The 14,165-nt window shown below is 44.9% G+C and overlaps 1 protein-coding gene and 1 non-coding gene across 9 annotated transcripts in view; both read right to left on the minus strand.

Moving 5' to 3' along the window:
* Positions 1-14,165, minus strand: part of RNF41 (ring finger protein 41) — a 34,311-nt gene that overhangs the window by 10,655 nt on the left and 9,491 nt on the right. For 3 of the 8 annotated variants that reach the window (XM_012450453.3, XM_012450455.3, XM_012450454.2), the window contains one exon: positions 253-365. In XM_012450453.3, the coding sequence (XP_012305876.1) occupies positions 253-342 (90 nt within the window). In that variant the 5' untranslated portion in view covers positions 343-365. Of the gene's footprint in view, positions 1-252; positions 366-707; positions 814-11,476; positions 11,575-13,606; positions 13,725-14,165 lie in introns of those variants that run through there. The other 5 variants (XM_064377219.1, XM_064377218.1, XM_064377220.1 and 2 more) reach the window with 4 other exon arrangements.
* LOC135275479 (U6 spliceosomal RNA) lies at positions 9,839-9,942 on the minus strand. Its single transcript, XR_010343112.1, has one exon. It is a non-coding gene; the product is annotated as a U6 spliceosomal RNA (small nuclear RNA).

Below are 14,165 nucleotides of genomic sequence, written 5' to 3' on the forward strand. Positions count from 1 at the left end.
AAACAAGCAGCTGACCATTTTACAGGAGAACACTTTCAGAGTGACCTCAGAAAAAAATAACCACTGGATCTCTGTGGCATCCACCTCTAGATTGATTATGGAAGGCCTTATTTTTGTAGCCACCATTACTCCTCTGACCTAAACCTTTATTGGGTGGGGGTGGAGGGAAGAACACAGTGACTTCCCCATGTATTTTCTACTAGTTCCACTGCTACCTCTTGCCCCACCAAACCTGCCATTAGACCAACTCACCTGTACAGGCTCCTCCAAGACTCCGCTGCAAATAGGGCAGATAAGATCTTCGTCAACATCCCCCTGGAAACGGGTTACATCATACCCCATGTCTCATCACTGAAACCCAGGTCCTGAAGGGTCAACAGGAAAAAGAGGCCAGTTCAGAAGAAGCCTACGAATATGTGACAAACATAAACTCATTGCCAAGATCCATTATTTGTCCTACAAATATTTATTGGGAGTCTACTATGTGGCAGTCATTTGGCTGGGTGGAAGCTGACTCAAGAAATTTAATTCTAAGGCCCAACACAGTGGCTCACGCCTGTAATCCCAGCACTTTGGGAGGCCGAGGTGGGCGGATCACCTGAGGTCAGGAGTTCGAGACCAGCCTGGCCAACATGATGAAAACCCATCTCTACTAAAAATACAAAAATTAGCTGGGCGTGGTAGCACACATCTGTAATCCCAGCTACCTGGAAGGGTGAGGCACAAGAATCACTTGAACCTGGGAGGCGGAGGTTGCAGTGTGCCAAGATTGCGCCACAGCACTCCAGACTGGGTGACAGAGTGAGAATCCATCTTAAAAAAAAAAAGAGAGAAATTTAATTCCAATGGGGAAAAGACATTATATAAGCACACATTTAAAATATAAAGTGATAAATACTCAGAGTAGACCCAGGACCTTATGAGGATGAGAGACATGAATACCTAACCCTGGCTGAAAGCAGAGGGTGGTTTTGACAAGTTTTCCAGGACTGTGTGTCACCAGAAATGTGTCCTATAGGGCAAAAGTGAGCTAAGGGAGCTGGGCATTAGGATGTTATGCACGTAAAACAGAACATCCAAATGCCCAGGAGAGGGCATATGGTAGGTTCGGAGAATTTCAAGTGGTTCAGGAAAAGGCTGACCTGAGGGGTGGGAGGGAGGACCTGTCAAGAGACAAGGCTGGAGAGGCAAGCAAGGGTCATGCTGTGAAAAGTCTTCTCTGAGGAGTTTGGACTTTATTCTGAAGGCTATGAAAGAGCCACTGAAGGAATTAAAAACAATGTGATAATAGTTCTATTTTAGAATCACTATATTAACCGGGGAGAAACTGGAGACTGGAAGAACATCTAAGCAAAAGAGAGATGGTGAGAGTCTGAACTTAGGTGGTGGTGATGGGGATAAAGAATAAGAGAGGTTCAAAAGAGCAAGGATTCAAACAGCAGCGATGAGGCCACGCCCCTTCTTTGGATTCCCAAAGGTCAAACCCAAAGAGGTCAGTAAACAATTAATGAAAGCCCCACTGTGTGCATCTGAGACCGGCCTGGGCAACATAGCAACTGGTGAGCTAATTGGATCAAGGATGAGCACTTGATAGAAGGGCAGCCAGTCCACAGACCAGGCATCAACCTGTGATGTCCTAGAAAAGATGAGCTCAGTCAATCACACAGTTTTCAGGAATTTAAGATCAAACTGTCCAATTTGGGAATGCATCTTCAGTTTAATCTGAAGGCTGCATCTCCCCATGGAAAAAAAAAAAAAAAAACTGCCCAATTTTAAAACGTGAGGTGCAGAGAGGTCTTGATAGCTCTTTAGTGCAAGCTAATGTATAGCACTGAATTAAGTCAAAACCAATTGGGTTCACATTTCCAGTTCTACTACTCATTAGCTGTGAAACTTGGGGCAGGCAACACAGTCTTCCTAAGCTGAAGTTACCTTTTAATAGATAAAATAAGTATAACAGGCCAGGCATGGTGGCTCACACCTGTAATCCCAGAACTATGGGAGGCCAAGGCGAGCAGATCATGAGGTCAAGAGATCAAGACCATCTTGGCCAACACGGTGAAACCCTATCCGTACTAAAAATACAAAAATTAGTTTGGCGTGGTGGTGCATTCCTGTAGTCCCAGCAACTCTATGGGCTGAGGCAGAATTGCTTGAACCCAGGAGGCATAGGTTGCAGTGAGACAAGATCATGCCACTGCACTCCAGGCTGGGTGACAGAGCAAGACTCCGTCCCCCCCCCCCCAAAAAAAATGAAATGTTTGGTGTGTTTAATCTTTTTTTTTGTTGTTGGAGACACAGTCTCATTCTTTCACTCATGCTGGAGTGCCATGATGGCTCACTAAGGCCTTGTCCTCCTGGTTCAAGCGATCCTCCCATCTCAGACTCCCAAGTAGCTGGGACTACAGGCATGCACCACCACACCTGACTTTTTTTTTTGGTAGAGACAGGGCTCTTGCTACATAGCCCAGGCTGGTGTGGAACTCCTGGGCTCAAGTGATCTGCCCACCTTGGCATCCCAAAGTGCTGGGATTAGAAGTGTGAGCCACTGCACCTGACCCTTTGTGATTATTGTTGAAATTTACTGAACTGAAAAGGGAGAATAGTGGTAAAAGAACAAGAGCAGCCCACAGTGTCTTTGTTCTTCTAAGTACCTAGATTGTTGAGAGCTGCAGTAGATATTCCTGGTACTGTTCACCAGCAACCACATTCTAAGAATTACACTCCCTTTCCTTCTCTATTCACTTGACTCTGGCAGGAGTTGGCTCACTAGTATTACGAGACCTTACCCTGAGCTACAGCTGACTGAGCCAAGGGTGCATATGTGAACCAAGTGGGACTAATGAATCCTATCCTTGAAAATGTGAGCTTGATACCAAGAAAGTTGAGTTCGTCTTTCTCTGGCTGCCATGAACTCAGAAATCAGGTCTAAAGATGGAAATAAAAGACTGAAAGTCACAGTGAGAAAGACACAAATGAGAGCTGGAAAGTGTCCTGTAGTGTTAGAGATCCTAGTTTATTCCCAAAACTGAGCTGCCTGCTTGTCTTTGGGTTCTGTGAGACAATACAATAGCCTCTTTTGGACACTTTGAGTTGGGTTTCTGTACCTTACAACCAAAAGAGTTCTGGCTCATACAAAAGCAATGACATAACATTCTAGCATCACTTGAGAATTCTGTCAGGGAAGGATGAAGTTAAGAACAATGTTTTGGCTGGGCAGAGTAGCTCATGCCTGTAATCGCAGCACTTTGGGAGGCCAAGGCAGGCAGATTACTTGAGGTAAAGAGTTTGGGACCAGCTTGGCCAACATGGCAAAACCCCATCTCTACTAAAAATACAAAAATTAACTGGGCATGGTGGTGCATGCCTGTAATCCTAGCTACTCAGGAGGCTGAGGTTGCAGTGATCTAAGAATGCACCACTGCACTCCCGCCTGGTGACAGAGTGAGACCCTTTCTCAAACAAACAAAATGATGTTTTTAGGCCTGTAATCCCAGCACTTTTGGAGGCTGAAGTGGGAGGATTACTGGAGGCCAGGAGTTCAAGACTAGCCTGGGCAACATGGTGAGACTCTGTATCTATTTTTTTTTTTTTTGATACTTAAAATTTTTTAAAAGGCCAGGTACAATGACTCACTCCTGTAATCCCAGCATTTTGGGTGGCAGAGGCGGGAGGACTGCTTGAGTCCAGCTGTTCAAGACTTGCCTGGGCAACATAGCAAGATCCTGTGTCTACAGAAAAAATTTAATTAGCTGCAGGGGGAAAAATTAGCTGGTGTAGTCGCATGTGCCTGCAGTGCCAGTTACTGGAAAGGCTTAAGTGGGAGGTTTGCTTGAGCCCAGGAGTTTGAGGGAGTGAGCCATGACTGTGCCACTGCACTCCAATCTGGGCAACAAAGTGAGACCTTGTCTCAAAAATAAATAAGTTTGGGAGCAGGGGCTCACACCTGTAATCCCAGCACTTTGGGAGGCTGAGGGGGGCGGATCACCTGAGGTCAGGAGTTCGAGACCAGCGTGGCCAACATGGTGAAACCCCATCTCTGCTGATAATACAAAACTTAGCCAGGGATGGTGGTGGGTGCCTGTAATCCCAGCTACTTGGGAGGCTGAGGCAGAAGAATCGCTTGGACCTGGAAGGTGGAGGTTGCAGTGAGCCAAGATCACCCCACTGCACTCCAGCCTGGGTGACAGAACAACACTCCATCTCAAAATACATAAATAAATAAATCTATATATATTCATATATAAACATTTAATGAGTACCATCTGTACATCATGAAGCCTAATAAATCCTAGTTCCTCTGAGATAAGTGATGGGGGAGGTAAACATAAGTATGAGAAACACAGAAGAAAGGGTTCTTTTTGGTAGAGACAGGATCTTACTATGTTGGCCAGGCTGGTCTTGAACTCCTGGTTTCAAGTGATCCTCCTGCCTTGGCCTTCTAAACCACTGGAATTACAAGCGTGAACCACGGCACCTTCCACCAGACAAACTGGGTTCCATATCAGACTGGGATTGGTTTAGAAAGCCTTCCCAGAATTGGATTTTTTTTTTGAGATAGCGTCTGGCTGTGTTGCCCAGGCTGCTGGAATTCAGTGGTATGATCTCGGCTTACTGCAACCTCTGCCTCCCAGGTTCAAGCGATTCTCCTGCCTCAGCCTCCTGAGTAGCTGGGATTAAGGACATACACCATCGCATTCGGCTTTTATATTTTTATTAGAGACAAGATTTCACCATGTTGGCCGGGTTAGTCTCCCAACTCCTGACCTCAGGTGATCCGCCCACCTTGGCTTCCCAAAATGCTGGGATTACAGGAGTGAGCCACCGTGCCAGACCGCCAGAACTGATTATTGAGATATGTTTATAACAAAGTTCCTCAACGTCATCACTATATGCATAATGAGCTAGAAAATTCTTTGTCGTGGGAGGCTATCTTGTGCACTATAGAATGTTTGGCAGCATCTCTGGCCTCTACCCACTAGATATCAATAGGTTTCCCCCATTGTGAACACCAAACATGTCTCCAGACAAATGGCAAATATCCTCTAGAAGATAAAATTGCTCCTGGTTGAGAATCAGTGATCTAGAAATAGGAAAAGGAGTTAGTGTCCTGGAACAGAGCACAGGCCTTCTGGAGAACAAAAAAGCAAAAATCAAAGCAACAAATCAACTCTGGGAAAAATAGTGAGACCCCCATCTCTACACAAAAAATTGAAAAATAAGCCAGAAACGTTTTAGCTGGAAATTAGCTGGGCCTGGTGGCATGCACCTGTAGTCCCAGCTACTCGAGATATTGAAGTGGGAGGATCGTTGGAGTCTAGGAGGTCGAGGCTGCAGTGAGTCGTGATTGTGCCACTGCACTCCAGCCAAGGTGACAGAGAACTTGTCTCAAAAAAAGAAAAAAAAAAAGAAATTGAAGGGGTTTGTATAGAGTTGTGCTGGAAGATGAGGACAGAAAGAAGGGCAGAAACCAAGCACCAAAGGCCACTAGCTATGGTTAGAATTAACCTGAAAAAGCTGTAGGAGGCTGGGCGTGGTGGTTGATGCCTGTAATCCCAGCACTTTGGGAGGCCGAGGCAGGCAGAGAACCTGAGGTCGGGAGTTCAAGACCAGCCTCCAGCCTGACCAACACAGTGAAGCCCCATCACTACTAAAACATGGTTGTGCGCAGTCGCTTACACCTATAATCCCCAACACTTTGGAAGGCAGAGGCAGGCAGATCACAAGGTCAGGAGATTGAGACCATCCTGGCCAACATGGTGAAACCCCATCTCTACTAAAATATAAAAAATTAGCCAGGTGTGGTGGTGCACACCTGTAGTCTCAGCTACTCGAGAAGCTGAGGCAGGAGAATCGCTTGAACCGGGGCAGCGGAGGTTGTGCCAAGATTGCACCGCTGAACTCCAGCAGCTTGGGCAACAGAGTGAGAGTCTGTCTCAAAAAAAAAAAAAAAAATCTGTAGGGAGCACCAGAGGGATTTCTTTTGCTAACATGAATTTCGATATTTTAACCTTTTATTTTGACAATTTTGGACTCAAAAAAGTTGTAAAAATAATACAAATTTCCATATGTACTTCATTCTAGTTTCTCAAATGTTAACTTTTTACCATTTTAATAATTATCTCTATATATACACATAGACGAATAAATTTTTTTAAATTTTCTGAAAAAAAATCTGGGAATTGGCCAGGGGTGGTGGCTCACACCTGTAATCCCAGCACTTTGAGAGGCCAAGGCAGGCAGATCACCTGAGGTCAGGAGTTCAAGATGAGCCTGGCCAACATGGCAAAACCCCTTCTCTACTAAAAATACAAAAATTAGCTAGGCGTGGTGGCAGGTGCCTGTAATCCCAGCTACTCAGGAGGTTGAGGCAGGGAGAACTGCTTGAACCCAGGAGGCAGAGGTCGCAGTGAGCTGAGATCACGCCACTGCACTCTAGCCTGGGGGAGTGTAGACTTGATGCTTTTATCTCTAAATACTTCTCTGTGTATTTCCTAAAGAATATTCTCTTACGTGACAGTAAACTTATCAAAATCAGGAAATTGACACTGTGTTATCTATAAACCTTATTCCAATTTTGCCAGTTGGCCCAATAATCTCCTTTAGCAAAAGAACATCTAGGCCAGATGTGGTGGCTCATGCTTGTAATTCTAGCACTTTGGGAGGCCAAGTCAGGAAGATCACTTGAGCCCAAGAAATTAGCCAGGCGTGGTGGCGCACTCCTGTAATCCCAGCTACTTGAGGCTGAGGCAGAAGGATCACCTAAGCCTGGGATGTCAAGGCTGCAGTGAGCCGAGATCGCACCACTGCACTCCAGCCTGGGCAACAGAGATCAGTAGCACATGATGTTGATTTGTACTGATAGTAACTTTGATCTTTTGGCTAAGTGCTGTTTACCACATTTGTCTACTGTAGGGTTACTGTTTTTTCCTTTTTGTAATTAATAAGAATCTTATGGGGTGCTATAGTTTGGATATTTATCCCTTCCATATCTTGTGTTGAAACTTGATCCCCATCTTTGGAGGTGAGGCCTAATGGGAGGTATTTGAGTCATGTGTGCAAATCGCTCATGAACAGATTAATGCACTTCCTGGGGAGTTGGGGGGTAGTTGAGTTCTCAAGCTCTGTACGTTCCCACAAGAGCTGGTTATTAAAGAGAACCTGGTACCTCCCCCTCTCTCTTTTCTCTTTTGCCATGTGATCTCTGCTCCCCTTTGCTTTCCGCTATAAGTGGAAGCAGCCCGAGGCCTTTATCAGAAGCAGACGCTAGCACTATGCTTCTTGCACAGCCTGCAGAACCATGAACTAAATAAACCTCTTTTCTTTATAAATTACCCAGTTTTAGGTATCCCTTTATGGTAACACTAAACAGACTAAGACCTGTGGATATACTTTGAGTGTAGGCACAACTGAAGAAGTTTAAGCAAGAAATTGACATGTTTGGGGTTTTTCTGTTTGTTTTTGAGACAGGAGTCTCAATCTGTCACCCAGGCTGGAGTGCAGTGGCATAATCTCAGCTCACTGCAGCCTCCACCTCCTGGACTCAAGTGATCCTCTCACCTCAGCCTCCCAAGTAGCTGGGATTAAAGCACATGCATGCCACCATGCCCAGCTAATTGTTATATTTTTAGTAGAGATGGGTTTCACTATGTTGGCCAGGCTGGTCTCAAACTCCTGACCTCAAGTGATCAACCCCTCTCGGCCTCCCAAAGTGCTGGGATCACAGACTCGAGCCACCGTGCCCGGCCAACATGATCAGCTTTTATTTTTTTTGAGACAGAGTCTGTGTCAGGAGTGCAATGGCACGATCTCGGCTCACTGCAACCTCTGCTTCACAGGTTCAAGTGATCCTCCCGCCTCAGCCTCCCAAGTAGCTGGGATTATAGGCACATGCCACCACACCCAGCTAATTTTTGTATTTTTTAGTAGAAACAGGGTTTCACCATATTGGACAGGCTAGTCTCAAACTCCTGACCTTGTGATCCGTCTGCCTCAGTCTCCCAAAGTGCTGGGATTACAAGCGTGAGCCACTGTGCCTGACCAGTCTTTGCTTTATTTTTTTATCCTTTTTCACAAGTGATATATGAATATATTCTCATTTTAAAAGACTGAAACAACATAACTATGAGCCTCTCTTCTCACACTCCTCTTCCTATCAGTTGCTTAGTGTGTATTAATGCTTTCAGTTGTCCTTCTCTGCTATTCATTGACTCATGTATGAGTGAGATAGACAGGACCCCTGGACTCACACAGTTTACATTCTAGTGGTAAAAACTTCCAACCCACCAATCTAAACCTTGATTACAATGCATTTTACCATTTCCCTCATGACTGGATATTTTCCCCCTGAAACAAACTGTGTTGCATTTAGCACCCTTGTAGCATGATCTTTTTGAGCAGGGAACAAATCTCCTAGAACAGATACCTAGAAGTGGAGTTGTTGGACTGAATGGTATGCCTATTATTTGTTTTCCTAGATACTGTCATAGTGCCCTCTGGAAAGGCATTTTGAGTTTACACTACCACCAGCAGTGCGTGAGAATTCTTTAACAATAACATTAAAAGAAAAGGAGCTGCAAAAAAACAAACAAACAAACAAAAAGACTGAAAATGATTGGCCAGGCCAGAGATAGAAAAAAATCCTGGAGAGAAGAGGCTCACAAAAAGTCAAGGGAATCTTAGCTAGCGGGAGGGAAAGGGGGAGTTTTTATTTCAGTTTTGCAAGAGGAAAAAGTTCTAGAGATCTGTTTTACAACAATATTAATATACTTAACATTACCGAACTGTACCCTTAAAAATGGTTAAGATGGTAGGCCGGGCGCGGTGGCTCACGCCTGTAATCCCAGCACTTTGGGAGGCTGAGGCGGGTGGATCACGAGGTCAAGAGATCGAGACCATCCTGGTCAACATGGTGAAACCCCGTCTCTACTAAAAATACAAAAAATTAGCTGAGCATGGTGGCGCGTGCCTGTAGTCCCAGCTACTTAGGAGGCTGAGGCAGGAGAATTGCCTGAACCCAGGAGGCGGAGGTTGCGGTGAGCCGAGATGGTACCATTGCACTCCAGCCTGGGTAACAAGAGTGAAACTCCGTCTCAAAAAAAAAAAAAAAAAAAAAAGGTTAAGATGGTAAATTTTTATTTTTATTTTTATAACAACAAAAAAATTGTCAAGGGGCCAGGTGCGGTGGCTCACGCCTGTAATCCCAGCACTTTTGGAGGCGGATCATGAGGTCAGGAGCTTGAGACTAGCCTGGCCAACATAGTGAAACCCTGTCTCTACTAAAAATACAAAAAAATTAGACAGGCGTAGAGGCAGGCACCTGTAATCCTAGCTACTTGGGAGGCTGAGGCAGGAGAATCGATTGAAACCGGGGAGGTGGAGGTTGCAGCGAGTTGAGATTGTGCCACTGCACACCGGCCCAGGCGACAGTGCGAGACTCCATCTCAGAAAAAAAAAATGTCAAGGAGTGGAGAACTTACAGAAGGGAAGGTAACTGTTGAAAGCTACGAACAGACAAATGAGATAAAGAACACAAAGAATTGTTGGGATGTGGAATGGTGGACACCACAGTAAAGCAGTTCCATGGAGGGTAGTTTTGTGTAGCACTGAAAGTGAAGCTAGACTTCAGTGGCACAAAGTGAACAGGAGGTGAGATGGAGAGACAGGGACCAAAGACTCAACTCTGTCAAAAACCTGATGTTTTGGTCGGGGAGCATTCTCGAGGAGTTTATTTGGCCGGACTCAGGGTAAGGGTCCTGCACCTAGAAGAAGGTGTTGGGCCTCGTGGTGGTGAAGTGTTGGCTTCTGCTAGAGATGCAGGACCTTGTGGGGCCGCAGGAAAAATATGGAACACTTCACAGATTTTCATGTCATCCTTGCACAGGGGCCCTGCTAATCTCTTTATCATTCTAATTTTAGTATATGTGACTCTGAAGCCAGCACTCAAAAGCCTAATTTCAAAGGAAGCGAAACAGAACTAGCTAGGGGGGAAAGGAAGCTGAGGAAGTGGGTTGTGTGGAGGTGTCTTTCCTTATGGTGAGAAAGGCTTAAGTGTCTTTATGTACTGAGAGGAAGGCATGGGGGAAGAGGGAAAGATAAAAGACAGGAGAGAATCTGGTCACTGAGGTAGCAGTAGGGAGATATGGAATTATCTTAAACAAAAACAAGACAATTCTAAAGCAGGAAGGAAGGGAAAATGGTAAAGAGAGGTCAGAGGTCCAGAGACAGGTTTTCAAAAAATCATACCAATAAACTTGTAAAAATCAGGCCAGGTGTGGTGGCTGATGCCTATAATCCCAGCACTTTGGGAGGCCAAGGCAGGTGGATCACCTGAGGTCAGGAGTTCGAGACCAGCCTGGCCAACATCATGAAACCTCATCTCTACTAAAATTGCAAAAATTAGCCAGGAGTGGTAGCATGCACCTGAAATCCCAGCTACTCAGGAGGCTGAGGCAGGAGAATCACTTGAACCCGGGAGATGAGGGTTGCAGTGAGCCGAGATTGCACCACTGCACTCCAGCCTGGGGGACAGAGTGAGACTCTGACTCAAAAAAACAACAAAAATAAATAAATAAATAAAACAGGGTGTCCAGAGTTCTACATGTGGACTGACCAATATGGACACAACTTTACTTCCCTTCTTCAATTAATGCAACTTCAGACTACTTAGTGCTATTAAAGATGATAGCTACTGTTACTTTCATAGTCTAGACAAATACACAGGGCTGGGAAGAAGGGAAAGGGGCAAGAGAAAATGTCAAGAAGAGGAGTTGGCTGAGATAACTACTACATGAGAGCAAAAATATCCCCAAATATCCATAATTCATCCATTAAACTGCTGACTTTACAATATTTACCTCAATGAAACAACTGTAATTTGTTTTCTCTACAATAGCTATGAAATTAATCAGAGAAAAAAATCCGTCTGGGCATGGCTCATGCCTGTAATCCCAACACTTTGGGAGGCAGAGGCGGGCAGATCGCCTGAGGTTGGGAGTTCAAGTCCAGCCTGGCCGGCATGGTGAAACCCCGTCTCTACTAAAAGTACAAAAATTAGCCAGACATGATGGCAGATACCTGTAAACCCAGCTACTCGGGAAGCTGAGGCAGGACAATCACTTAAACCTGGGAAGTGGAGGTTGCAGTGAGCCAAGATCGCGCCATTGCACTCCAGCCTGGGCAACAGACTGAGACTCTGTCTCCAACAAAAACCCAAAAAAACAAAAAACCTTGCTGTCCTTAAAATACACCAGGTATGGAAAAATTCCAAGATATACTATTAAGAAAAAAAGCTAAGATAGGCTGGGCATGGTGACTCATGCCTGTAATCCCAGCACTTTGGGAGCCCAAGGCAGGTGGATCACTGAGGTCTGGAGTTCGAGTCCAGCCTGGCCAACATGGCAAAACCCCATCTCCACTAAAAACAACAACAACAACAACAACAACAACAAAACATAGCCAGCATGGTGATGTGCACCTTTAATCCCAGCTACTCAGGAGGCTGAGGCAGGAGAATCGCTTGAACCTGGGAGGCAGAGGTTGCAGTGAGCCGAGATCACGCCATTGTATTCCAGCCTGGGTGACAGAGCAAGACTCCGTGTAAAAAAAAAAAAAAATTAGCTGTGCATGGTGGCAGACACCTGTAATCCCAGATACTCGGAAGGCTGAGGCAGGAGAATTGCTTGAACCTGGGAGGCGGAGGTTGCAGTGAGCTGAGATCACGCCATTACACTCCACCCTGGGCAACAGAGCGAGACTTCATTTCAAAAAAAAAAGAATATCCACTTACTGTTTCATACACTATACACGTCATATATGTCACACAACACATACACATGTAACGTACTGTGGCAATGTTTGGGAAAAAATGTACTCTTGTCAGAAAAAGTTGATCAAATTAAATCATAACAAAAACTGCAAACTGTCCTAAAAAAATACACACCCTTCTACCTAGCAATCTTACTTCCGGGAACTTATGCTAAGGAAATAAACAAGGGTGCAAAAAGAATTGCACTAAACTGTTTAAGCATTGTTTGTCATAGCAAAAAAATCTATCCAGTAGAATTTCTTACATCCATAAAAATGCAACATCATGTCACACTAATACGATCTAGATATATTTATTTATTGATTATTTATTTAAATTATTTGTGCTGGGTACACTGGCTCACACCTATAATCTCAGCACTTTGGGGGGCCAAGGCTGGAAGATCACTTGAGGTCAGGAGTTCAAGGGTACAGTGAGCTATGACTGCACCACTCCACTCCAGCCTGGGTGACAGACCGAGATCCTGACTCTAAATAAACTGTTTTAATATATTTGTTACATAGAAATAAAATTTATACTTACAGATATTATATATGCTATTGTGCTATTTTTTTTTTTTTTTGAGACGGAGTTTCACTCTTGTTACTCAGGCTGGAATGCAATGGCGCGATCTTGGCTCACCGCAACCTCTGCCTCCTGGGTTCAGGCAATTCTCCTGCCTCAGTCTCCTGAGTAGCTGGGATTACAGGCACGCTCCATCATGCCCAGCTAATTTTTTGTATTTTTAGTAGAGACGGGGTTTCACCATGTTGACCAGGATGGTCTCGATCTCTTGACCTCATGATCCACCCTCCTCGGCCTCCCAAAGTGCTGGGATTACAGGCGTGAGCCACCGCGCCCGGCCTTCTGCTATTTTTTTTTAACAGACAGGGTGTCACTCTGTTGCCCAGGCTGGAGTACAGTGGTACAATCACAGCTCGCGCAGCCTTGATTCTACATATATAATTAAATAATAACGAAGTGAGCATTTATTGAGCCTTACTACATGGCAGGCAGTATTTTAAGCATTTTTTGCCTATTAACTCATCTAATCCTTACAACAGCTCTAGAAGGTTGGGACTATAATTATTCACATTTTACAGATGAGTAACAGAGGTGCAAAGGTTAAAAAGCTTTTCCAGAATCATATAGCTAACAAGTGGTAGAGCGAGATTCAAACCCAGACAGACTGGCTGCTAAGCCCAAGCTTTTAACTGCTTGGCTAAATTGCTTTTCAAACTGAAATAAACAAGTTGCAATAACAGTATGTATAGTATGCATCCATTTTTATCAAAATAACTTGGGCCAGGCACAGTGGCTCATGCCTGTAATCCCAACATTTTGGGAGACTGAAGTGGGAGGATCACAAGGTCAAGAGATTGAGACCAGCCTAGTCAACATGGTGAAACCCCATCTCTACTAAAAATACAAAAATAAGCTGGGTGTGATCGCACGCACCTGTAAGTACCATCTACTCAGGAGGCTGAGGCAGGAAAATCGCTTGAACCCAGGAGGCAGAGGTTGCAGTGAGCTGAGATGACACCACTGCATTCCAGCCTGGGTGACAGACTGAGATTCCATTATCTCAACAATAATAATAATTATAATAACTTAACCAAAATAAATAAATATAGCATATACATTTTAAAAATCTAGGGCCAGGGCTGGGTGCAGTGGCTCATGCTTGTAATTCCAGCACTTTGGGAGGACAAGGCAGGGAGATCACCTGAGGTCAGGAGATCAAGACCAGCCTGGCCAACATGGTGAAACCCCGTCTCTACTAAAAATACAAAAAATTACCTGGGCGTGGTGGCGGGCACCTGTAATCCCAGCTACTTGGGAGGCTGAGGCAGAAGAATTGCTTGAACCTGGGAGGCGGAGGTTACAGTGAGCTGAGATCACGCCATTATACTCCAGCCTGCGTAACAGAGCGAAACTCCATCTCAGAAAACAAAACAAAACAAAAAACTAAGGCCAGATATGGTGGCTCACACCTGTAATCCCAGCACTTTGGGAGGCTAATGTGGGCAGATCACCAAGGTTAGGAGTTCAAGACCAGCCTGACCAACATGGAGAAACCCCATATCTACTAAAAAAAATACAAAATTAGCCAGGCGTGGTGGCTTATGCCCACAATCCCAACACTTTGGGAGGCTGAGACGGGTGGATCATGAAGCCAGGAAATCGAGACCATCCTGGCTAACACAGTAAAACCCTATCTCTACTAAAAACACAAAAAAAATTAGCTGGGCATGGTGGCGTGCACCTGTATTCCCAGCTACTTGGGAGGCTAAGGCAGGAGAATTGCTTGAACCCAGGAGGCAGAGGTTGCAGTGAGCCGAGATCATGCCACTGCACT

Source organism: Aotus nancymaae, unplaced genomic scaffold, assembly GCF_030222135.1.
Source record: "Aotus nancymaae isolate 86718 unplaced genomic scaffold, 86718_ANA_hifiasm-v0.15.2.pri h1tg000016l, whole genome shotgun sequence".
Lineage (NCBI taxonomy): Eukaryota > Metazoa > Chordata > Mammalia > Primates > Aotidae > Aotus > Aotus nancymaae.